Genomic DNA, 24,101 nt, shown 5'->3' with positions numbered 1-24,101 from the left:
CGTTATATTTCTGATTTAAAAAGTTAGTTGACCATTTTAAAACCATATAACTGCTCTACAAAACTGTTGTATGGTTTCAAATCAAAAATTCAAATTTTTTTCGTTACATTTTCATACAAATTCCTTTTTTAGAGCCATATTAAGCACAACCATTCATAAATGAATCCTAAATGCCTCATTATATCACTATCACTTCTAAACGACCCCCAAAATAATTAATTTAAAGCCACAGCTTAGCGTTACGCCAAAAAAACAAAAAAATAATCACAATTTTTCTTTCCGCATCACAATTCTTCTTCTTAACCCGATTAAAGGCAGAACGGAGGTAATAAAGTTTTGTCAGAAATGGATAAAGATGTTAAATGAATTTAATCAACCATAAAAATTCACCAACCCAAAAACACCTTTTGATTTCATCTAATATTATAACATTATCAATAGCAGGTGAATAGCTTTACCTACATTGAAGCAGTATGTATGAAGAGTGTGAGGAGCAATCATGCGGAATGTAAAAAAGAAAATGATTATTTTTTTGTTTATTATAGCACGTGAAATATGGTTTCTCAATTTCCATAAATATCTCAACAGGTTGAGTGACTTTCACATCACTTTTTTGACGTTAATAAATTAAACCTTAATTTTTTGGATGAAAACTTTCAATTGGATTTACATAAAATGCACACTCATGTGTGGCGTTAAATTTTTTAACAACAATAAAAAGGCCATAAGTGAGTTGGCAATGCCATATCACATGTCAAACAATTAAAGTTGTCAGTTACGAAAATAATTTTCGAAAAACCTGATGAAATATCCAAGGGTTAGGCATGTGTATGTGATTTGAATGACTCACATGCTGCTTGAATTGAATATAGTCATAGCAGAAGAAGGATAATTGACTAGATTTATTGAAAACATTTAACAATGTTATTTTAAGTGTTTTACTAAATTTAACGGAATTCTAAAATTTGAAATCTGTTTTTCGAAATTTTAAAAATTAGTTAGAAACTAAATTTGAATTTGCTATAAAATTCAACGGAATTTAAAAATTCGAATTTTTATAGCAGTTATTTTCTTTTCAAAATTGAAAAAGTCGTTAAATTCAAATTGTCAATTTAACGTTTCCTCATGCGTGCGATATGCCAACCTCATCATTTATTTCGCATGCTGTCTCTCACTCCTCCAAATTTTTTTAATCTAATTGAAGAAAATACACGCTTATAAATCGTAACAGACTCAAGGCTCCTTACGGTTTATAGATTTGGGAATTTGACTTCGTCTTGATCCTCCGAATAGAGGACGGTGTGCCTGTGTGTAATTTTCTAATGACATTTCTCACCCTTGGATATATCATTACAGTTGTAAAGTTTTGGACATTTTTCAAAAAGGCACTTAGTTACATAATCCCATTTCAATGTCCCCCGTAAACCTGTCTATCATTCTGTTACTTTTTTTAAAACATTCATTCGTACGGAAGAGATCTATGCAAAAATTTTAAAGTATTAATAATTTATAACAGTGGATTTTTGGTTTCAATTTTCCCAAAAACTTTTCGACTCTCCTCCATCCATTAACAATTTTTGTTACTGTTGTGACTTGACACATGGAAAGGATCTTTTTTTCAATTCTATTTATTATTCATGATCTCAACTCATCACATCACACTATCAGCTCTGATTACCTTTTTCCATTCCTACATTTATTTGGGGATAGGAAGTACAATAAACCCTCAGCATTTTGTGCATTAATTGGTCAATTAGTGATGAAATAAATTTACTGCGCACCCTGTACTCGACTAGATTTTTTTTTTTGCTCTCAGCATGCCTTTTTTCCCTCTCACCGGATTTCACACTCTTTTTTTTTGTTGTTCAATTCAGCTCCCGCCTAATGTTATTTGCTGCTTTTTATGTCCCCGCCTTTGGTGAACAAATGCAGCACAGCACAAGAAAGAAGTAAAAGAAGAGAAGAAACTATTGAAATAAAGAAGCATACAGATTTATGGTAATGTGGGAATAATCTATGCTTACTTTGGCAACGAAATTTGAGCATAAAATTTGAATTTTTAAAAGTCGTTAAAATTCAAACCTTGAAAAGTCGTTAATATTCAAGTTTAAAATGTTCGTTATTCTCAAGTTCTAAAATTTTGTTAATTTTTAAACTGAAAATGCTCGTTATTCTTTAGCACAGATTGTTCAAATTCAGAAAAGTCGTTAATTTTTAAATTTCAAAAAATAGTTAATTTTTAAATGTCAAAAGATCGTTACATCTTAGTACAAGTTCTTTTACTTTCAAATTCGAATGTTCGTTAACCTTTAGTACGATTTTTCGAATTTAGATTTCAAATTCAAAAAATTCTTTAATTTTCAAATAATTTAAGTTCGTTATTTTTAGTACAAAGTTTTTAAAAGTTAAAAATTCCTTCAAAATTAAAATTCCAAATTTTTGTTATTATCAAGCCTAAAATATCTCAAATTTAGATACAGATCCCAGCAAATCAAATCCTCAGCATACCCAAAATGCAGCTCAATTAAAGAATCTATAGCAATAAAAATCACAACAAAAAAAAAAAAAAATAGAAAAGTGGCAAAAAATTTAATGATTGGTGCACAGTTGAAATGAACCAACATTTTCTCTCACACGATTCACTCTGTTCGTTTACTTCTATTGGAGCACATAATTCGTAAATACAATGAAAATATACCCGAAGAAAATACGATCCCGCTCTTGTGTGCCTTCTTTTCTTTCAGTAGTGAAGCGAAAAAGAACAAATTTTAATCGAGTTTTATTCTACTCCCTAAAGAGTTCGGTCGCATTTTTAGGCATTTGGGGAGATTGAGGTGTCGGAAAGATTATTTCAATTTTCATGTTATTAGTTAAATAATTGTATAGTGAAGCAATATGTTGTGTTGAATTATTTTATGGCTTTTATTATTTATCAATTGGACAAAATTTGTGAAAAAAATTCATCAAAAAATTTATTCAAAGGTAGTGCTAAATTTAACGGAAATTTCAAATTTAAATTTTATTAGTTTTGAGTGATAATTTTTTCAAATTTCCAAAAACCGTTAAAATTTAAATTAATTAATTAATTAATTATGATAATGAACATCAAAACGTCGTAAAGTTATTTTTAAGGCGACGAAATTTTTTATGATAAAGAAAAATTGAAATAGGAAGCTTTAATTAAGTTCATTTAGTGATGATAATCATAAAAGTGTAAGATATCATGAGAGCCACTTAATTGACACTCATTGCTCATCGTCGTGAGTTAAAATCAAATATTTCATAATTTTTCTCAAAGTAGCATAACTCCTTCAACATTAATTGCACCGAGAAAAAAAATATTCATCCCCGTCTACAATAGATTCCATACCTAAATTGTGATTGATGTACAACAATGCATCATTCCATAAAGAAAAAATCTGCGTAAAAAGGATTTTCATGAAAATGATGAGAATTTATGAAGTGGATAACAAGGAACATTGGCATTAAGGATGATATAATTTATAATAATTTAGATACAGTGCATGAATGTCTTCAAGTCAGATGTAAAGGAGTTGAAAATTGATTTTGTTGATATAATTCAATTTAATGCTATATGCTGACTAAATTAATATATATGATGATCTAAAGTAGCATAAAATGTCATTTTTTAACAGAACTCTATTCATCACATTCATCAATCAGCTTCCCATCATCACATAATAGCACATCAGAAATGGAAACGAATGGAATTGATGTTGATGATCCGATTAAGAAAGAGAAAAAGGATAAGACTAAATTTAAAGGAGCATCAAGTTACAAATGTCAATTTTGTGAGAAATCCTTTCCACGGTTGGGATATCTGAAGAAGCATGAACAGGTGAGTGACTGTATGTCCACTAATGATTTAATCCACTAAGAACATCTCATAAATGCATTCATGTTCACACGGCCAACATCTATAAAATATTACTCTTATATTTTTCATTATGATATGACATTTTATTATTATGACGCACGGTTTATGAAAACAGAAATCAACTTATGTCCAACATACATTTATCTTCTAAATAAAAATTCACGAAAATGTTCAAGAAAAAGAGGGAATAAAAGAAAAATTTTACCTTTTACGGACCTATCTAAATTCATGTCGTCTCGTATGTTGATGCACGACAGTTTTTGGCAATGGTTGCACTTTGACGTGACTGTATGCTGGATATTTAAAGAAATGAGAAATTTTGCTGTTGTATTGTTTTATCACAGTTGAAAACATTTGTGGGATTCTCAAATTTGAGATAAGATCATGAAATTAATTAATGGAATCACTTCCTCTGCATTCCTCAATCATAATCACATATTTGTGTTTCAATTCAAGCTTTGACAAGAGAAATACACAGCAAATCCTTAGAAAATCACTATTTTTACTTAAAATTCTCAAAACCATACAAAAGCATTCGTTTTCAAATTTCCAAAATCCGTTAAATTTCAAAAAACTGAATTCCAGTAAATCTTACCACACAAATCCACCACTCAAACACGATGTCTTTCTTACTTATTTTAACCACTAAGATGATTGCATTAAGCATCGTTTAGATAATAAAGAAAAGCAAAACAACTGCAAGTGCAAACAGCATACTAAGTGTATGTCATAAATTATTAAAAGTCATGTCAACGCGCGAGCCTTTTTGATGATTATTATAATATTTATATATCCATATATGCTTAGTTCGTTGAGCACAATAAGTAATTGAGGGAATTTTTATTTCTATTTCACATGTACTGACAGAGTCATGAAGATTATATGCCATTTAAATGCCCTGTATGTCTTCGATTATTTAAGCATAAGAGATCCCGGGATCGACAGTGAGTTTATCTTAGATTTTATTTGTTAAGGAATAAATTTATTAATGCCAATTCTTTTTTGAAAAAATAGTTTGAAGCTTCATACTGGAGATAGGAGGTATAAATGTCTGTTCTGTGATTCTGCGTTTTCGAGGAGGTATGTGATGGATAATTTGGATAATTCCTGGATGTTTTGATTTAATTTTGAACATTCTATCCTCTAGTGATCACCTGAAGATTCACATGAAGACCCATGACAGCAAGAAAGCGTAAGTTCATTCAATTTAAAGCATAGACTTTTATTTAAAGTAATATTATTGCTTAATCCATTAAAATGTAGATTCCAATGCAATTTCTGCAACCGTGGATACAATACAGCTGCTGCTCTGACGTCACACATGCAAAACCACAAGAAACAGAATGAACTTCGCGAAAGGAACGAGTCTCCTTATAATTATAGGTAAATAATGGTTTTACTGATAATATTCACAACTGGATCTTCAAGATCCCATCAGAATCCAGTTAAGGATCTAGACATCTGCATAATCATATCAAGATACGCCCCCAAAAATCACAATTAACACAAAAAATCACTGCAAATTTCTCCCATTCACAGCATGAAGTCATCCGAGTCATCTACGACTTCAATGACCGATAAGAAAAGGTTAGAGATGGTCTCACCAAAATCAGTAAAATCCGATGGACAATGCGAGATGAAGAGTCAAATTCGATGCTTTTACTGCACAAAGACAAATTTTGTGTCACTTGAGCAGCTAACACATCACATAAATATCATGCACAATCATAGATTTATGAAGGAAAGAAAGAATAGAAGTGAACATGAATTGTCGTCGTCTGCTCAATATATATCATGTGAATATTGTTTAATGAAATTTACATCGTCGGAAAAGCTCATTAAGCACATTAATTTAGTTCATGAAGATAGAATGCAAGGAACAAATGATGAATTTTTAAGTCCTAAATTAAATGAATCTTCCAATAATAATAATAATATTAATGCACAGCATACGAATGAAGGAAATATTAGTCATAAAAAATTGGCACATAGATACAGCGACGAACAACCAACCGATTTAAGTCAGAGGATTTCCAAAAAGATTAAAATGGAAAATTATTCAATTCCAAAGCATTTCGATGCACAGATAACAAATAACAATAGTAGCCGTACAGCACCTGGTACACCGGATGTCTTTTTATGCAATCAATGTAATGCTTCTTTACCAAGTTTTGAACTTTTTCGGCTACATCTAAAGAATCATCTTGAAGAGAATTATGGAAGTCGAAATAGTGAGCATTTTGAATTAAGCAATGCATTCTATCAGCACTCACAGAAGAAATTTGTATGTCAGCAATGTCGAGATGTTGTGTTTGATAATCGTTTTGAATATGATCAGCATGTTGAGCAACATTATACAGAGTTTTTGTGTCAAGAATGTGACGATACGTTTACGAAAAATGAAGACTTGCAGAATCATTTGCTTGAGAATCACGTTCGCTTTAAGTGTACGCTGTGCAATGAAAATCTTGAGTCCATAATATCACTAAAATTACATTTTGCGACACGACACTCGGATAAAAGGTGCTCTGCATGTCACGATGTCTTTCGGAACGAAAGAGACTTTAAAAATCATATTCAGACTAAGCATTCAGCTGTTGACTTAATAAAATGTATCTTTTGTCGTGTCACATGCTCGTCGGAACTTGAAATGCATTTCCATTTTCTGTCAACGCATGTTAAGCAGTTTAGGTGAGGATTTTGTTACTTACTAGTTCTTATGGTCTTTTGGATGTTACATTAGGACTAAGTTCCAGAAAGGAACTTGAAAGACTGAATTTAGACTTTTTTGTAACATCCAGAATTCCTTATTAAAAAATTATAAAAACCGTTAAGATAAATTTTTGAAAAAACTTTGAGCAACTGTAGAACTCACATCTTTAGTACACGAAATATTTTGATAAAAAAATCATGATTTTTGTACTTTTTGGCTGCTTTTGCATCTTTAAATTAGATTTGTGACAGAATTCAAGTCATGAGTTGAATGAAGATCAATTTTGTAATAAAAAATAAGCTGCCAAAAGGCTACAAATCTACAAAAATCACAATTTAGTCATTGTTCTAAATCTTTGTAAACAAATTTTTAACCTTTTTCAAAATATTTTTCAACGGTTATAATACTTTAAAAATTCAATTAAACTAACAAAACCATTCTTTAATCCATCTAGGTGCCCAGCATGTTCCGAATCATTCCACGTCGAATTTTTACTTGATCGACATCTCCAAACTCATCATTCCGTTAATGAGCCTCCAACAAATCCCGCAACCTTCAATTTAGAAAAGGAAGCAAATGCACTGAGTCTACAGAACTATCATGCATCATTAATTGATAGTTATCGAGAGAAATTCCTAATGAATCATGATCCAAAGCTTCCCGACGCAAATTTTCTACATAAACTTAATCCAACAATTTTTCCATTAAATTCCTTACATAATCAATATCCAAAAAGTATTAACTTAAATTCATTACATGATAGTCTTAGTAGAGTACAGACAAATATCGATGAACAGAACCAACCGCAAGGAATGAGAGTTAAGCATTTATATAGTCTGGCAAATGACTCAGTCTCCAAAAATGTCAATTCTGAAGCTCAAGCTTCTTCCTATAAAATTCAAAATTCAACAAATTCCAGCGTTACCACAAATGATAAGAATAACAATAAGAACTCAACATTTAAGGACAAAAGTGAACCTCAACTGGAACTACCAACGGAAAAATCTAGTCATATCATTCATCTTAATACTAAAACTGGTGTGAGTTTGAAATGTGCTTATTGTGAGGCACGGGAAGATTTTAAATCTAGGTGAGATTGACATCCTTTAATTAATATAAATTTTGAGTTAATAATGACAATTCCAACAGAACTGAACTCGAGAATCACATGAAAATTCAGCATAACATCGCCGCTAAACATAAGTGCTCAATTTGTGATGAAATCTTACCAAGTCCCGCAGGTATGTTCATCTTTTTTCTGTAATTTCATATCCTACATCATGTCTCTTTAATAACAGTATTAGCAGAGCATAAGTTACAGCATTGTAAAGTCATATCAGGAAAGTGCTTCCATTGTTCAGAGTCAATTAAGGATATCGGCGAGTTTAAGCATCATATTCAAAGTCACAATCAAAAGAACAAGAATACCTTAGAACTTCCAGTACATTGCATCTGCTGTCATCAGCTATTGACTTCTGATTTTGAGATTAATCTTCATGCTAAGTATGTTACTCACTTAGAGACGATAATTTAAAAAAATTTAACGTTTGATATAAATTTGAATTCTCTAAAACGTAATTATTTTCCCTCGTAAAACTGTACAAATTTTTCAAAAATGCTACAAAACCGTACAAATTCACAAAAATTCAAATTTTAAAAATCCGTTAAAAATTCTAAATTCCTGATTTCATACAAATTATCCAATTCCTCTAATTATCCACAGATTCCATACCAACACAGTTAGCTCAACAGCCACAAATGAAGACAAAACTTGTGCTCTTTGTCTATCCGCACTAGAAAACACAAATTTAAAGAAAATCTGCAATTCGTGTATGATGAAGCATAACTTCTCGCTGTCCAAAAATCAGCTACAGTTATGCAATTTATGCAAACAAAATATCGACGGTGATAAGTTCCAAGACCATTTAATTGAGCATGCATTTGACAATGAGTCAATAACTTGTGTTGTCTGTAATGCGATATTTTCAACAATCAATGGATTAAAAGAGCACATAAGAGAGCATAAATTAACGCCAGCAGATTTTAAGGAAGCCTGCACAAAATGTAATGCTAGATTTTTATATTCATCAGAGTTACTTCATCATATGAAGGAACATGAAATTGTAGAAAGTCAAGCAAAGACAACAATAAAGCAAGAAAGTCAAGAAGAGCCAATAATTATGAAGGAGATCAAGGATGAGGAGGAAGACGATTACATAGAGATTGAAAAAGTTCCCGAAAATTAAAATTTCCATTTTTTTATATCATAGTAAGCTTAAAAATATTTAAAATGCAATTTTTCATTCATTCATAGACAAAAAAAGAAGCTTTCAAAGCTCACTTAATGCTTTTTTTCATTCACTGCTTCAACTTGAAAGTAATAAACTATTTAGATATTGGATCAAGTAAGTAGAAGTTGCACTGAAACATAATAACTTGTTATAATCTTAGGATGTTAGTGAAAAATAAATAAAACAATTAATAAATTCCATTATGGTAACAATAAACAACAAAAAATTGTTCAATTCAGTACCATTTTAATGTTAAATTGTTTATAAATCTTTATTATTCATAAATTTCTTTTGTCTTGCGGAGTTAACGACTATATCAATCTTACGTTTCTCAAAAAATCTGTCTAAAATGCCACCGACAATAGATCCAGGAATTCTTTGATTTTCGACAATCAATTTCTCTATTGCAGCAGCTGTCTTTTCTTGTATTTTTTTGGGTGTATCTCCTTCTTCAATATAGATTGGTGGGCCCAAGTGAGTACGTAATTTAACGAATGGAACGCCATAAATTGGCCGAAAAGGTATACGTGTCAAATTATATAATTTAATAAAGAATCGTCGTCCAAGTCCAATATTTCGAAATGCTTCCCTCAAATTCTCAGTAAACATTGGAATGATCGGAGCTTTACTCTCAAGAGCTACTTTGGCAAAGCCTAGACGCTGTTGCCATAATAGTTCGTAGTAGTGATTCCCAAATTGCGCTTCATAAACGCCACCTAGACAATATATTGTATGTAAATTAGTTAGACTGTATAAATTTAATTATCCGATTTAATTACCTGGCGATATAGCAAGTAAATTCCCATCGTTTAAAGTCTCTGTACAAGACTTGACTGTGCCAGGAGAAACCTTCAGCGCCTGTGCTATTATCTGGTCGAATAAAATTAGAAATTAGTTTTGAGTGCTTATTAATAGCTTTAAAGGCCGTTTATTAATGATGTTCAACAGCCGATGAAATCAACAGCTATTTGTGACTATAACAATGTCAAGAATAGACTTCACGAATGAACGACTGCCTTTATAGCTCGAGGAAATAAACGACATTGTCATCTCACCTTCCACCCCGGTAGTTTAAATAGAAATCTATCTCCTACAGTAGAAATAAGTCGATCATACTTTAAGTATATTTTTGCCACAAAGTAATACATATCAATCGGTATAGCTCCATGATAATAGATTAATAAACCATTTGAATCTTTCGGTAAGTGCTCTAATCCACATATTTCATAACCATGATAAAGCGTTGCATGAGCGTCCCAAACAGCCGCGATACTGAAGACACAAAAAATGTGATATTAGTCACAAATTGATAAGGCATAGATAATACATACAATTTTATCGCGACTTTCCAAAATTTTACATCGTCCGCTTTAATCTCTTTGAGCAGAAGCCAACTGAAAAAATAATAATTATAATTAAGGGCAATGAGTCATATCGAGCTAATTATATGAGGACAGCAGAGACTGTATAAATAATAAAAAAAGTTTGTATACCTGTGAAATTTAAAAATATAGAGAGAAATGCTTGAGAAGTATATCAAGAAGACAAACACGAATGGAAGTAAAAATGTCACCATGAGTGGATACACGACTGTCCGGTGGAGCCATAGTGTAAAATTAACGTCATCAACGTATCTGCCTAAATTTGAGACAATCGAAAAAATAATAATAAAAGATTTGTTTTTTCGTCAGTTGGATGTTAAATAATAAAAGCAGCCGTAGCCGTAGCTTGATTAAAAAGGTAGTTTTTCAAGTTTTTTACATCAAAACCTTGTATCCGATAGATTCAGTTACGAAATGAATTAATTAAAGTACATGTCATAAATCATGATCGTTCTCACTAATTCCCAATATGAATTATATTCTAATTAAATTAATCACTTGATATTTTGGCACTATAATTCCGTCCGAATGTTTTCGCAAAACAATTCTTTGTTGTGTACTTACTCAGAAAACTGAGGTAATATGAAGAATTTGCATTATATTCACTATCCATCTATTACTACATATACATTACAATTTACAAATACTTTCGAGTGTGTCTTTGACTTTTTCTCACTTAAATTAACTAAATTTATGGACTGGATCCTTAATAAATTAATTGTTTTCGATGCCTTTAAAAACTAAAACAAAATACTGATAAAAAACATTTGAACAGTTTTGCATAAATTATTGCAATTTTGAATTTTTAAAAACCGTTAAAATTGTTAAAAACATTTATAATGCTTTGAAGTAACAATTCAGGTGTTCTAAGTTTATTTTCATTTTGAGTAATTTACAAAAAAGACTAAGAATAATCTTTAGTGATATTTTATAGTATAACTAACATTTTTGTTCCTAATTAAGTGAAAATCATTGAGACTAAGTTAAATATTATGAAATGAGATAGTTGGGATATATATGTGGACATTCTAAGTGCATAAAAAATTGGGTAAGAAACATTTGCATCACACAACTTTTTGTGAATTAGATTGTCATCTCCCAACATTCAAAAGTTGTGCTGCCACAAATAAATATTATAATATATTGTGTATAATTGTGGGCGGCATATACGGAGAGAATTTATTATTTATTAAAGAAGAGAAGATGTTTGACTAATTTATTTGATGTTCTGGCGTTTGCTACACATAATTTATGTGCATTTATTCCACATTAGATGATGAATAGTAATAATGGGATCAACGAGCAACAAAAATCAAAATGGCATATGCATTAAATCAAATACAGCGCATCTAATATCGTTGGGAAATTCAAGACTGTCGACGGAAGTTACACTTTTTGAGATTCCATTAGGTGAGGCTTACTAAAAAATAAATAAAAACAATAGCATTAAGATCAGTCTATCTACCTAATATATTCTAATTTATGCAAATTTCATATATACTCAAAAAAATTATAATTCTAGGTAATCTGACTATTGGAGCGGGCGATAGTTGCGATATAGTATTGAAAGGTGCTGGCATATTAGACGTACATTGTCGTTGTTCACGAAAAGAAGTGGCAGATGGCGAGAGTGACGAGAATTTAGGAGACGTTACAATTACACCATTTGAAAATGCGAAAGTTTATGTTGAGGGTAGCTTGCTAATTAGTAACGATGAATATGTCCTTCAACAAGGAGACGTCATAAGACTTGGTGAATCAGTTTTGTTACGATTTAATTTTCCTGCCAAGGCAGCAATATTGAAAAGTAATGCTATGGAGCATAACAAAAAAACAATTAGTGATAATTATGAGGTTTTAAAGAAGAATCTCAATACGAATTGTGTAAATTTTACGGAATTCTCAAACAGTTCCGATAAAACGCTCAATAATAACGTAAAAATCACAGATAAAATGAAAAATTTGAAAATGAAGGGCAATGATTCATATCCTAAAATTAGTAATCTTCAAGTTTTTCCCGTCACGTCGAAAAGTATTGAAAATTGCTCAAATCTGTCAAACGGCACGGCCAATAATATTGATGAAATGCAACAACTAGAAGATGTGCTAAAAATGTTTGTCGAATATAATAATAGCAATAATAATGGTTGTAGCAGCAGTGATGCTGTTAACCAGTCAAGCCGGAATAATATATTGCAAACAAGTTCCGAAAAAATTAATATCACACATCAGAATCGAATTAAAACAAATGGTTCACTGCCAAAGAATTTTCATACAAAAGATCACGCACAAAATCATTTTGAGTTTTATGACAACGACTCGCGAGCAACTGACGATATTGAAATTTATAAGAAACCACAAAGTCCTCGAACGCGAATCAAAACGTTCGTATCGTCGCCGACAAGCAATTCTTCGACGAAGAGCTTATCACCAACTGATAACAATGATAAAAGTTACGAATATGATAAGAATAGCTCAAGTAATGAAAAAGACTATGAAAAGTTGATAAGGAGCTTTGAAGAAAAATTTAGAATGGATATTTACAATATACAGCATTGTGAGAATTTGAATCATATCGACGTGCGAGGCGACATCGCTGACAATAATTTACACTCGAGTAATTTGAATGGTGAAAAAAACGAGATTTTAGCAAAAATACGAGAACTTAAAATATTGATATCGGATATCCAATTTCAAGAGAGTGAGACATTTCTCGAGTCTGACGTTGAAAAGTCACTAGTTTTGGCTGAAATGTCTAACGAGAAAACAAACTTGGCTTTATTAAACGAGAAATTGCAGGTAATTAAGGCAAAAATGAAACAATTGGAAGTTACTCGATTGAAGCGACAGAAACAGCAAGAAATTCAACAGATAAAGCTCAAAAACATCATTAAAGATAAAGAAGCAGAGATCAAAATGTTGGAAGAACAAAAGGAAGTCTCAATTCACACAGAAAGTCGACTAGATGAGCTGCAAGAAAGCTTGGAATCAGACATAAAGACTTACGAAGACTTGGAATTTCATTATTTGGAAGAGGAAACAGATTGGTAAATATTATCTTTTACTTATTTCATCGTGTCGCGAAGTTTTTAATAGCAATTGTTCATTGTTTCTGCTTTGTCTGAGTGCTTATTATGGTTTTATTGCTCGGAAGTGTTACTGGATCTGAAAACTTCTCTTGTGAAGTATAACGAATTTTAAACAAAATATTCATTAGAACTGTATAACAGTTTTGAATGAAATTTGTAGGGTTTTGACATTTAAATTATTGGGAGTCGTTATTTTTCACAAGAAATTTAAATTGACGATTCATTTGAACTATAGCTCATTGATACATTAATTAATTTGGAATAAAATAATACATAAATTGAGTCACAGAATGTGAATTACTATTTATTGAACATTGACTCATCATCGATTAACGCACTTTCAATCATTTTCGATAGTTTCTCACGCCTTTTCTATGTCTTTCAATTCTAGGGCTTCATTGATGGAAGAATATAAAGAGAATATAAATATGTTCACAAAGCAAATAGAAGACAAGAAGAACTACATCCATCAACTTGAACAAACAAGTCTCGACAACGAAAGTTCAACACAAAATGATCAAAAAACTTTGGAGACGAAACTATTTAATCTCAAACAGAAATTAGAAAATGAACGCGAGAAGCTCAAGAATATAGACAAAATATTGTCAATGAAAATATCATCAGCGACTGAGTCAAATGATACACAAATATCAAATAACAACACAAACAGTGCCTTTGATGATGATAAATCATTTAATAATAGTATAGTGGCAACAAACACAACATCATCAGACATAATGTCAAAAAGCTTTAATGAAAACATGTTCTTTAATCGGAGTAAAATAGAAGTATCATTTTTTGACTTTAACATGACGACGGAAAGTTTACCTAGAAATTCAAAATTTTCTACAAATTCCTCGCCTGAAAGAAAACAAGTCGTAAGCGCTACACCGAAGCGAGTCACGGAATCTGATAATAACAATTCACCTCTCATGATGCCAAAGTATCACTCATTATCATCTATTAATTATGTTAATGACAATAATAATAGCCAGAAAAAAGTTATTGTACCAATTATGAATGGAAATGTCAAAAATGACGATTATAGACAACGACCATCAACATCATCATCGTCATCAACATCACGTAATGCTGTACAGTTACGAACATTGCCCAAACAGAAACGACCTCTTACACAATTCTTGCCAAATTTTCGACTCGATTTTAATCTTAGAAATCATATCGAGACAGCGGGTCATCAAATTCAATTATGTCCTCATGTTATAATTGATGGTAAGTAATTTGTCAAGCGCGGAAAGACATGAAACGCGACTTCTTCTTACTCATATTTCATTCATTGTTTTTTTGTTTTTGTTGTGCTAATTTTAGCGACGAGTTGCCGCGGATATTTAAACAAAGTCGGTTCAAAGCCATTATTTTCGAATTTAAGAGCCAATACACGATGGTTTGTGTTCGATCGACAGAAGCAAATGTTTGTTTATTACAGCGATAAAGGCGAAAAGAAGCCACGAGGAGGCGCATATTTTAATGCCATTAGTGACGTCTATTTTGATCATTCAATCGCCTTGAAACGTACATTTATTGTAAAGACCAAAACTCGAACATTTACATTGCAAGCACCATCCACACAAGCCTGCTCAATATGGATTGATGTTATTATCACAGGCGCCCAAGGAAAAATATTCGAATATGAGAAATAGTTAACCATTCATAATTAATAAGACACGACGATATTCTACTTTTTAATTTAATTCTTATGTTTTTAATTAATGTTATTTATAATTTTATGAGAGGCTGATGCTTGAATTTGACATTTGACAAGGATGAATGCTTAAATAATTTTCATGGTGAACAAAAAACTGATTAAACGAAACAGTAACTACTTAGTGACTAATCTCAAAATAATCGTACTTTATCAGTATTTCAATGTCATTATGATGAATAAATGCAAAAGTGTGCCAAAAAAATCAACTTTAAATGAATGGAAATTGGATTCTTTTATCAACTTCAGCCTCGATTTCATAAGTTTAATTAATTTTATTTTTTCTCTTTCCTTTTGGTTTTTTTTTATGTGTTGCTTCTTCAAAATTGCATTTTTGTCTTTATTTTATGTCTTAATTATTTTTTTATAACTCTATTTCAAGAGGGGACAATGTGAATTAAATTAAGTGGATATAAAGCTTACATTGATCAATAATTGGTTAATTAAAAGGCTATATATAGGAAATGACAAAGTTTGTCAAGATGAGTATCTGGGAGTTAATATTATGGTTATTCTTGACCGCTACAAGTGCATTAATAGTGAAAATCAAGAACTGAAAGACTGATTTAAAGAAGTTAAAAATTAACGGTCAAAAACTATTTAAAGAATAACGACTTAAAATTATTTGAAATTTAACGACAAAAGATATTTGAAAAATAACGGTCAAAACGTATTTTCACAAAAATGTACTTAAATTTGGTTTTAGGATTTCTCCTTAAAATCCCACTTCCTTTGATACATCATTGGTCACATATCTTGACTAACTTCCTTATTTCCTTTATAAAATTCATTTTACATTAAAACTTGATCAAATTGACCTTTATTTACATGCATTTTCAACATATGGTTCCCTTGCCTTTCTCTATGTTTTTGACTATTGGGTGCGTCTAAAAAGAAACAAAAAAATAAACAATTTTTTTACAACTATATCGATCATAAACAGATGAATAAAATTTTAGATAAAAGACGAAGACACGCTTCTCTTATTTTATTTATTGTTTGTTTTGATTATACATTTACTATCCCGCGTATATCTTCTTTCATTCATCATTATCTCGAATGTTTTCAGACTTATCCTCTCACTCTCATCAAAAAATTGAGAGAAACAGAGTTGGAAATTATTTTTTTCTTCCTCCGCGTTCCTTAACTTGTAGATTAACTGATGAATTAGTTGAAATATTATAATAAGCCACAGTAAAATTGTCTTTCAAGAATGTTCCATTAAATGAAATTTTTTGCTTAGTAGGCGGCATTTCAGTCTGTTCCAGAATTTTTAACTTGTGTGATGCAATTGTGTCTGTCAAATTGATATCAATCTACAACTTTTGTCCATTTAATTTCCATTCTGATTTTTCAAAATTAAATGAACAAATTTGTCATTTTCTTAAAAGTATTCTATTGTATTTTGGCAAAATTTGGGAGCCATTAGGAGTCGGCAGTCCATATGGTGGTCTCCGCCTCCTACGTCCTTCGAAGCATTTTGTGTGCAAATTAAGACTGAAAATGAGACTCTCAAACTTAAAACAGCCATCGCCATTTGAAATTCAAAATCATTGAGTTTCACTAATTAAAGTTAATTTATTTAGACATTAAAACAAAATTTAAAATTCATTTAATTTTAGTTTTTCAAATAAATCCTTAAAAATTCTAATCTCTTCATAAAGATCCCAACGAAGTCCTTTGAGTTGACTATAATTGTTGAGATATTCAAAAATAGATAAGTTTGTAGGATCAATATTTTTTGTGAAAATTTCATTTAATTTAAGTCGTTCATTGCTGAATAAATCATTTAAATAAATTGTGAAATTAGCAGCAAATTTTATATCAGCACCGCCCATTGCATATAGTAAGAAGTCACTTGATTTCATGAAAATTCCTTGAATTTCCTCTTTTTCAAATGTTTTGAATAAATTTGTTCAATAAATTGAATTAAATCATTATTATTTTCTTTAAGAACTGCATGGAATATTGTACATGGTGTGTGATCATAATAGAAGTAAGTATGATACCATTCCGAGAATCTATTTTTCTCATCAGTTGCATAATAATAACCAGCAAAGCATTTTCCTTCATTTAATAAAAGTTGCTTCTTTTCAATTTCATTTGTACGATTTTCAAGAAAATTCCAAAACATTTGAAAATCTGTTGCATTCCATGTAGCCATATTGAGAATATTTTTCGATAGGAACATATTAAAAATTTCAGAATTTGTTAAAATTTCATCACTTTTACTTAACAAAAATGGTAAAAAGACTTCTGGAGTTACTCCTTCCAGGTCAACTTCTAAAAATCTTAAAATTGCATTTCCAATAACTTCAGGAATTTCATCTTTTACAAATAGTTTCTCAATATCCAACCATAATTTCTGATAATTTGAAACATTTGAAAATTGATGAACTTTATAAATTTCTGGACTTGTTGCAGCAAAGAATAAATTCTTTTGTTCCAATTGTGTCAAATTTTGATAAATTTTATCATAAAATGTCCACAAATTAGTCTCATTGAATATTTGAATGCTTAAATTGTCATGAACTTTTGAACTATTAAACATTTCATAATAAAACATTCCAAATAAAATCTTTCCTTTTTGATTCTTTCCCTCAATAAATCTTAAATATTCATCAGGTGTTAATAAATCTTTAACTAAATTTTTAATTTCTTCTGGATCAATGAAATATGTACTGTAATTTGGATTAAAAATAGCTGTATAAAATGTCTCATCTTCATCAATTTGTAATAATGTTTTTAAAACTTTTTTATCTTTTTTAAAAAATTCAATCAGAAACTTGAAAATTTCTTTATAATTTGTATCCAATAAGTTGATAAGAAAGTGACGAAATTTTGTTTTTAAAAGTTTTGAAATTTGAGGATTAAAATAATTATTTTGTTGTATTTTCGATTGTGATTGAAGATATGCCATCATGAAATCAGTAATAATTCTTTGATCATATCCATATTCATTTATAATAAGATAAAAATATTCAAGACGAATTTCAGCTTCTTCAGCACTAATTAAGTCAACTGCATGATATATATTGTCAATAAAATATTGTGCAATAAAGAATTCAGCAAATGTTTTATGAGCAAATTCAAATTCTGTCTCATTATTAATAAATAAAATTCCCATCCTTGAAATCTCTTCAAATGGAAGTTCACGTGGAATTTGCTTCTGCATTATATTTAATTTATTCATTTTAAATAATGTTGTACTATAATACACTAAAAATGTCTCAAATCGCATCGCATATTTTTGATAAATTTCAATTATATTAAATTTGGATGATGATAATAAGGTTGCAACTGTTGGATTCGCAAAATTTGTATTTTCTAACCAAATATGAACTTTTTTACGAACAAATTGATTATAAATTTGATATAAATTTTCTGATTCAAATAAATCTTTATCATCATATACTTCAGCTATTAATTTAAGCATTAATGGAGTATTAAAGTCACGAATGAATTTCTCTTGTCGTGCTTTTGATTCCAAATTTTTAATAATCCTTTGAACTCCTTCAATATTATTTGAAATTTCATTAATTTCACAAATATTTTGTGATTGAAAATATTTAATTAGAAATTCTTTTTGTGCATCTTTTCCTAATGGAACTAATTGATATGTTTGTACTTTAAATACATTTCTAAGTTGTTTTGAATGCAATGGACGTGTACAAATAAATTGAATATTTTTTGTATTATCATGAATAAATTTTAATACATTTAAAATAAATGAATTATATGTTGGAGAAATCTCATCAAATCCATTCCATAATAGAATTACATTCCCAGAATTAAATGCTTCAATAAAAACTTTCCTTTCAAATTCATTTTTTGAATTTAAATTCAAAATATTTTCCAATAAATTTTCAACATTTTCAATTGATTCATTTGAAATTTTATAAAACTTTGTATGCTCTTTAAGATCAATATATGATACCCATCGTAATGGATATTTATTTTTAAAAATTATTGAAAATTGTTCAAATGTTATTGTCTTTCCAGCACCAGCTTCAGATGATAAAATAAATATTTTAGTATTTGTTTCATTGATATCCTTAATAACATCATCATTATATTTATATAAAAATTTATATTGATCTGAATTTAAATCATATATTTCACGTCGTGGATCAAATTCAAGATTTCCTTCAATATCATCAATTATTTTGATATATTTACTAAATGATTCTTTTAAAAATCTTTCAAAAATTCTTCAAAATTCACATTTGTAAGATTTTGATTTTGATAATGACTAAAAAGCTGTTTTGCATCTTCAAAAATTAATTTTCTTTCGATATAAAAACTTGTTTCATTTTTTAACATTTTTCCAATTTCTAAATTTACTCCATCCAAAACATTAACAATTTGTTCTGATGTTAAAGCATCAAATGCATTTGGACTCAATTCATTTAAATCTTTGCACTTTATCGTTTCATTTTGATAAGTTAAATTTGAATTTAAACATTTATCCTTCAAACTTTTTGTAAGATTCTTCCACGAATGATTTATATAATTATGAAGAAAATGTAATTTTGAATCATCAAAATCAAGATTTCCATCATTTAAAATATGCTGAATGTTCCCTGATGATAACTTGTTAAAGAATTCAGAGTCACCCGAGATAAGATCAGAAATTTTAACTGTAGTATTTTTAAACTTTATAAATGCATTTCGTACTTTCAATTGGTTTTGAATACTTAGTTTATCAAACTTATAATTTGGTTTAGATAAAAATAATCCAAGAAATATTAACAGAAGCAGTATGGAAATTAAAGCAATTGTTGCACCGACAATTTTTAGTATCTTTTTAATAAATTTTTGATCAAGATTTTCGCTGCCGTCAATAATTGAAAATGACTCCATTGGTGCTTTGTCATGTTTCATACCTGAATTAAGTAAAATTTGCATAACTTCTAATCTGTTATTATCTGCTGCTATTGTAAGTAAATTGTGACCATTCTTGTCACTAAAGTCATCCAAAAATACTCGATTAACTTTGTTTTCTATTGAAAATGTTGTTCTGAGACCTTAAAAATAGAAAATTATTAAATATATTGTCAAAACTAATGTTTAAGAACACGAACCATTATGTCCATTTTGCATTGAATAAATCACAAATTGAGTTATGAATTCACAAGTATTATGATCAGCAATTCCATCTGGTGACTCAAAAACTAGATAATTTGCTTCATTTATTGGTTTCCAGCATATTAAAAACTTTCCATTATCCTCAAATGTAAATACAAGAACAACCGATTCCTCTCTAAATTTATCATTAAGCGATATAAGATGTGTAGTGCTCATGTTGTCAAAACTTTGATTTATAAGGAATTTTATAAATAAAAAGTCTTGTAATTCATTTGAATTCATATCATTGTAAATTTGAATCGCTTCCTCAATATTTTCGCAATGAAAATGACTCGACTCTTTAACATTTTCCAAACTGTTTTGTCCACGAATCGGTGGACTTGTTGATGGAATTGAGCTAATTGCTGCAAAATAAGAAAAATTTTTTAAGAAAGATTAGTCGTGCTCTTGAAATATATGCAACCTTGAAAACAGTCGAAGTTAAATAATTTCAGAGAGAATAAGTCTCTCGTAGAATTTTGATTAATTAATCAATCATTCTTTATTGTGTTAAAAAACGTTCTGTTTGACTTAAGTTAGGGATTGTTCACTTATTACGAACCTTTGAAAACTTATTTACATCTATGACTATCGGCATGTTTCGTTTTTTGATCAAAAGTTCATGGTCAGTTTTATACCAATGTAAATTATCTTGACTATTCTCTTAGTGTTCTCAGTTTAAGCAATAAGAATTGTACAATAAATAAAAATACCTTGCCACAAGAGCCTCTCAAGAGCAAACAATGATTTATAATACCGATGTTTATTGCACGAGGTTCTAAAACACACTGACATTTTTAATGAAAAGGGGTATTCAACTATGCACAATAAATTATATTCAAATCTCAAATGAACGTTATAACAAAAACCGTTTAATTTGTTTAATTTTTCGAAAAATGTTTTTTCATCGTAGCAAACATTTGTTAGTTTTTTGAAAAGTCGAATATGAACATAAAACAAGTTCTTTATTTCAAATGAAAATTCATTTGCAGACAGTTAGTAAATGTCATGTTATGTATCTTGAATTAATTCAGGGATTAATCTTAACAAACCAGTGACACTCAAGAAAAAAAAAACAAGTTATGAGCTTAAAAATGATAAAATCTAATTGTTTGCTGTTCATTTTTAAAAGCAGAATTATAAGGTAAAAAAAATATAATAATTTTTGGCCGATTTTTAAAAAATTCTCAAAATTGGGAAAAATGGTAATTTTGTATTCGCCTACTTGTCCAAAATTGCGTCAACTTTAATATTTTTATGTGTCAAAAATTATGCTTTTACCTAAATACTTACATGCTTGAAATTCCTTCAAGCGTTCAGATTTTATATTATTACTTCTTGAGAAATTAAGGATGTCACGAAATTGACTCATTTTTAATGTAATCAATCAAAAGGTCCTTTTTCAAATAATAACTAGGTAGTTTAAATAATAAAATTAATTTATTTTTAAAATGAACTTCTTATCTTCTTGTGATTTGTTTGAACTCTTAAATACTTCTGAATATTTGGAAATAAAAAACATTGATTTAGAATTAATTCTCTCAGTTAAAAGAAATGAGAGAATTGAGAATGAGAGGTAAATTTTTAAATGCTGATTTTTCTATTATATCTGCGAATTAGTCAAAAGAGGTGTACAGAGATTTCAATTCAAATATTGTTTTTGACAATTCTCCAGAAATTCACAAGTCAGCCAATCAAAGCGGTTATTACATATGAAGGAAAATGACATGAATGTAGTTGTTGTTATACAAAAATGTGTCCAAAAATATCTTGTGATCAATTTTACAATTTTTTACAACTTTTATTGTTTACATTAGCATACGAAGTTCCGTATGGTCGAGAAAAACTGTATCAGTGCAACTATATATCTTGGAAAATGCGATAAAAATATGATAATTTAAATATCCCCATATGTCTTTAACAACAAGCATACAAGCATTGATCATGATCATTGCTTGTTAGGTCTAGTATCATTCAATTATTCAATTGTTTTGAAACTTTGCTCCCAAAATTAAGCTAGCTCTATTATATTGATTGATTGCACACTTAGTTAGTATGCTCATTGTCTGTTAGGGATCAGTATTTTAACTTAGCTTGAAGTTAATTAACCCACTTTCCAAAATTTCACTTTTATCTTATACAGTGATAACAATACCACAGGTATGATTACATAAGTCTAGGAATGTGATAATTGATTACATAAACAAAAATAAAAATAATTTTCAATATTGAAATTCTCGATTTTCAAAAAGTTGTCAATTTCACCATAGCGAAAAGTTGGAAGCGAATTCCAATCTTCGTATTGTATCTTGAAACATCAGTTAAAGTAAGACTATTCAAAATTGAATCAAAATGCTAACATGATGCAATCATAAACATAATACAATTGACAGAAATTTTTAATGAAATGACAATTGATCCAGATAAAGGAGTATTTCTAGCTCGTTTACTCATTTTTGTATTTTATTATATTAATACATGATTTAGAATTAAAGGCATTTCTAGATAGTCGTTCTCTGTCATGTAATCTTACAAGTGTTAACCTAAAATTTTGTCCTTAAATACTAACGGGCTTAAATTCTAGTATATTTTATTCACTTTTTACGACTTTTAACTTTTTTTTTAATAATTTAATATACGCTTTATTCAACTCACTCTATTTTTATGGGTCAAATCTTGCAATCGATTTTTCGGCCACTTTTGTTGCCAATAACTTAAGCCTAATTTTCTCTGCATGTGTATTCTTGATGACAATACAATATTTAAGCATTTTGAAGTCACAAAAATGTCTGGATCTTACTATTATGGACATAATAGCATCTGGATGCAAACTGGATCTTGATATTATGGACATAATGTGTCTGGGTCTTCATATAATGTGTTTGAATGTTACTGGATCTTGCTTTTGATTTTTGTATCCAGAAAACAATTATTTTCTTCTATTTAGTTCACATTTTAGTGATAAATAAAAGCGTGTACTTTTAAAAGTTTTTTTTTACTCTTTATGAGATTGCACAACTTTTTTGAAACATATTTTACAAGGAGAAAGTCATCTCATTACAATAAGAGTCGTCAACGAGATAAGTTGTTAAAGTTTAAAAATTGTATATGTTGTAAAGTTTAAGTTTTGGTAAAAGTGAAAATATGTGGACAAATTTTAGAAGAATTTTTAGCGACTCGACACCAAATAAGTCAAGACATTCAAACATAGGTTCAGGTATTTTTAAAATTCTGACAGACAATTAGGAAAAAAATTCAACTCTTTTTGAATGAATTCTGTAATACGGGATGACAATATATGCATTGTATTAGATCAGTATTTCAGATTCGAATTTCTGGCATGATGGATCATTACAGTATTAATACAATGTATATTTTAGTCTTCCGTATTACAGAATTTTACTGCCATTTTAATTACCTAACCTCTTTAATAATTAAAATGTCTCTTTTCCTCAAAGATATCAACCACTTACCAACTGTATCTTTCAATAGAGATACTGATCCAAGCGAATATTTAGTGACATTTGAAAATCAAGCTATTGATGAAAGTATCAAAATAATTAACATTGAAAATTGTGAAAACTTCCAAAATGCTTTAAAATTTCTCAAATCATTTGATTCTAACAAATTAAACCTGGAGCCAGAAATAATTCTGCATATAACAATAAGAATAGATGAAGATTTTGAAGATTTGAATTATTCGTCGATTTCGGATGAGCTTAACGAATCGTGTCAAAATTTTAAAGCTAATTCGATATTAGTAGTGTTTGTGTCCAAAATTGATAAAAATTCATCAATTCATTGGAAATCGAAGGAAATTGAGCACTTCCTTACCTTTCAATCTTATAAAAATACATCATATGAAGACACTGAAGTGT

At 29.5% G+C, this 24,101-nt stretch overlaps 3 protein-coding genes across 5 annotated transcripts; 2 read left to right on the top strand and 1 right to left on the bottom strand.

Moving 5' to 3' along the window:
• Positions 1–2,802: 2,802 nt before the first annotated feature.
• On the top strand, positions 2,803–9,116 carry LOC139092538 (zinc finger protein 423 homolog). 2 transcript variants are annotated; one of them, XM_070642962.1, is made up of 11 exons: positions 2,803–2,982; positions 3,657–3,859; positions 4,766–4,842; positions 4,913–4,978; positions 5,046–5,090; positions 5,162–5,281; positions 5,438–6,589; positions 7,066–7,701; positions 7,761–7,852; positions 7,910–8,114; positions 8,335–9,116. In XM_070642962.1, exons 1-11 carry the CDS (start codon positions 2,916–2,918, stop codon positions 8,855–8,857), a joined length of 3,186 nt encoding a protein of 1,061 aa, XP_070499063.1. In that variant the 5' UTR covers positions 2,803–2,915; the 3' UTR covers positions 8,858–9,116. The 2 variants fall into 2 exon arrangements, with proteins under 2 accessions (XP_070499063.1, XP_070499064.1); XM_070642963.1 differs by lacking the exon at positions 2,803–2,982 and adding an exon at positions 2,995–3,260 and having other exon boundaries at positions 8,335–9,115.
• On the bottom strand, positions 9,098–11,043 carry LOC139092539 (DGAT1/2-independent enzyme synthesizing storage lipids-like). Its single transcript, XM_070642964.1, has 6 exons — positions 10,849–11,043; positions 10,396–10,540; positions 10,234–10,296; positions 9,958–10,174; positions 9,682–9,772; positions 9,098–9,618 (listed from the first exon to the last, which is right to left on the bottom strand). The coding sequence occupies exons 1-6, from the start codon at positions 10,895–10,897 to the stop codon at positions 9,164–9,166; spliced, it is 1,020 nt and encodes a 339-aa protein (XP_070499065.1). The 5' UTR covers positions 10,898–11,043; the 3' UTR covers positions 9,098–9,163.
• Positions 11,044–11,169: 126 nt separating this feature from the next.
• LOC139092537 (pleckstrin homology-like domain family B member 3) lies at positions 11,170–16,067 on the top strand. Of its 2 annotated transcripts, XM_070642959.1 has the most exons (5): positions 11,170–11,332; positions 11,558–11,694; positions 11,807–13,331; positions 13,765–14,606; positions 14,703–16,067. In XM_070642959.1, the coding sequence occupies exons 2-5, from the start codon at positions 11,574–11,576 to the stop codon at positions 15,032–15,034; spliced, it is 2,820 nt and encodes a 939-aa protein (XP_070499060.1). In that variant the 5' UTR covers positions 11,170–11,332; positions 11,558–11,573; the 3' UTR covers positions 15,035–16,067. The 2 variants fall into 2 exon arrangements, with proteins under 2 accessions (XP_070499060.1, XP_070499061.1); XM_070642960.1 differs by lacking the exon at positions 11,170–11,332 and having other exon boundaries at positions 11,460–11,694.
• Positions 16,068–24,101: the final 8,034 nt, after the last annotated feature.

This window comes from Chironomus tepperi, unplaced genomic scaffold (genome assembly GCF_022539635.2).
Source record: "Chironomus tepperi strain 1889 unplaced genomic scaffold, CSIRO-AGI_Ctep_v1 contig_307, whole genome shotgun sequence".
Classification (NCBI taxonomy): Eukaryota; Metazoa; Arthropoda; class Insecta; order Diptera; family Chironomidae; genus Chironomus; species Chironomus tepperi.
The sequence above is the reverse complement of the archived record's forward strand: the minus strand, read 5'-3'. Positions and strand labels throughout refer to the sequence as shown.

Bases quoted from the DNA above. Each gene is read 5' to 3' on its own strand.
- LOC139092538 (XM_070642962.1), top strand. From the start codon at position 2,916: ATGGCTTTTATTATTTATCAATTGGACAAAATTTGTGAAAAAAATTCA. The intron at 2,983-3,656 runs GTAGTGCTAAAT...ATTTTTTAACAG, and splicing joins ATCAAAAAATTTATTCAAAG to AACTCTATTCATCACATTCA. The intron at 8,115-8,334 runs GTATGTTACTCA...AATTATCCACAG, and splicing joins GAGATTAATCTTCATGCTAA to ATTCCATACCAACACAGTTA.
- LOC139092539 (XM_070642964.1), bottom strand. From the start codon at position 10,897: ATGGATAGTGAATATAATGCAAATTCTTCATATTACCTCAGTTTTCTG. The intron at 10,297-10,395 runs GTATACAAACTT...TTATTTTTTCAG, and splicing joins TATATTTTTAAATTTCACAG to TTGGCTTCTGCTCAAAGAGA. The intron at 9,773-9,957 runs GTGAGATGACAA...TTATTCGACCAG, and splicing joins TTAAACTACCGGGGTGGAAG to ATAATAGCACAGGCGCTGAA.
- LOC139092537 (XM_070642959.1), top strand. From the start codon at position 11,574: ATGGGATCAACGAGCAACAAAAATCAAAATGGCATATGCATTAAATCA. The intron at 11,695-11,806 runs GTGAGGCTTACT...TTATAATTCTAG, and splicing joins ACTTTTTGAGATTCCATTAG to GTAATCTGACTATTGGAGCG. The intron at 13,332-13,764 runs GTAAATATTATC...TTTCAATTCTAG, and splicing joins TTGGAAGAGGAAACAGATTG to GGCTTCATTGATGGAAGAAT.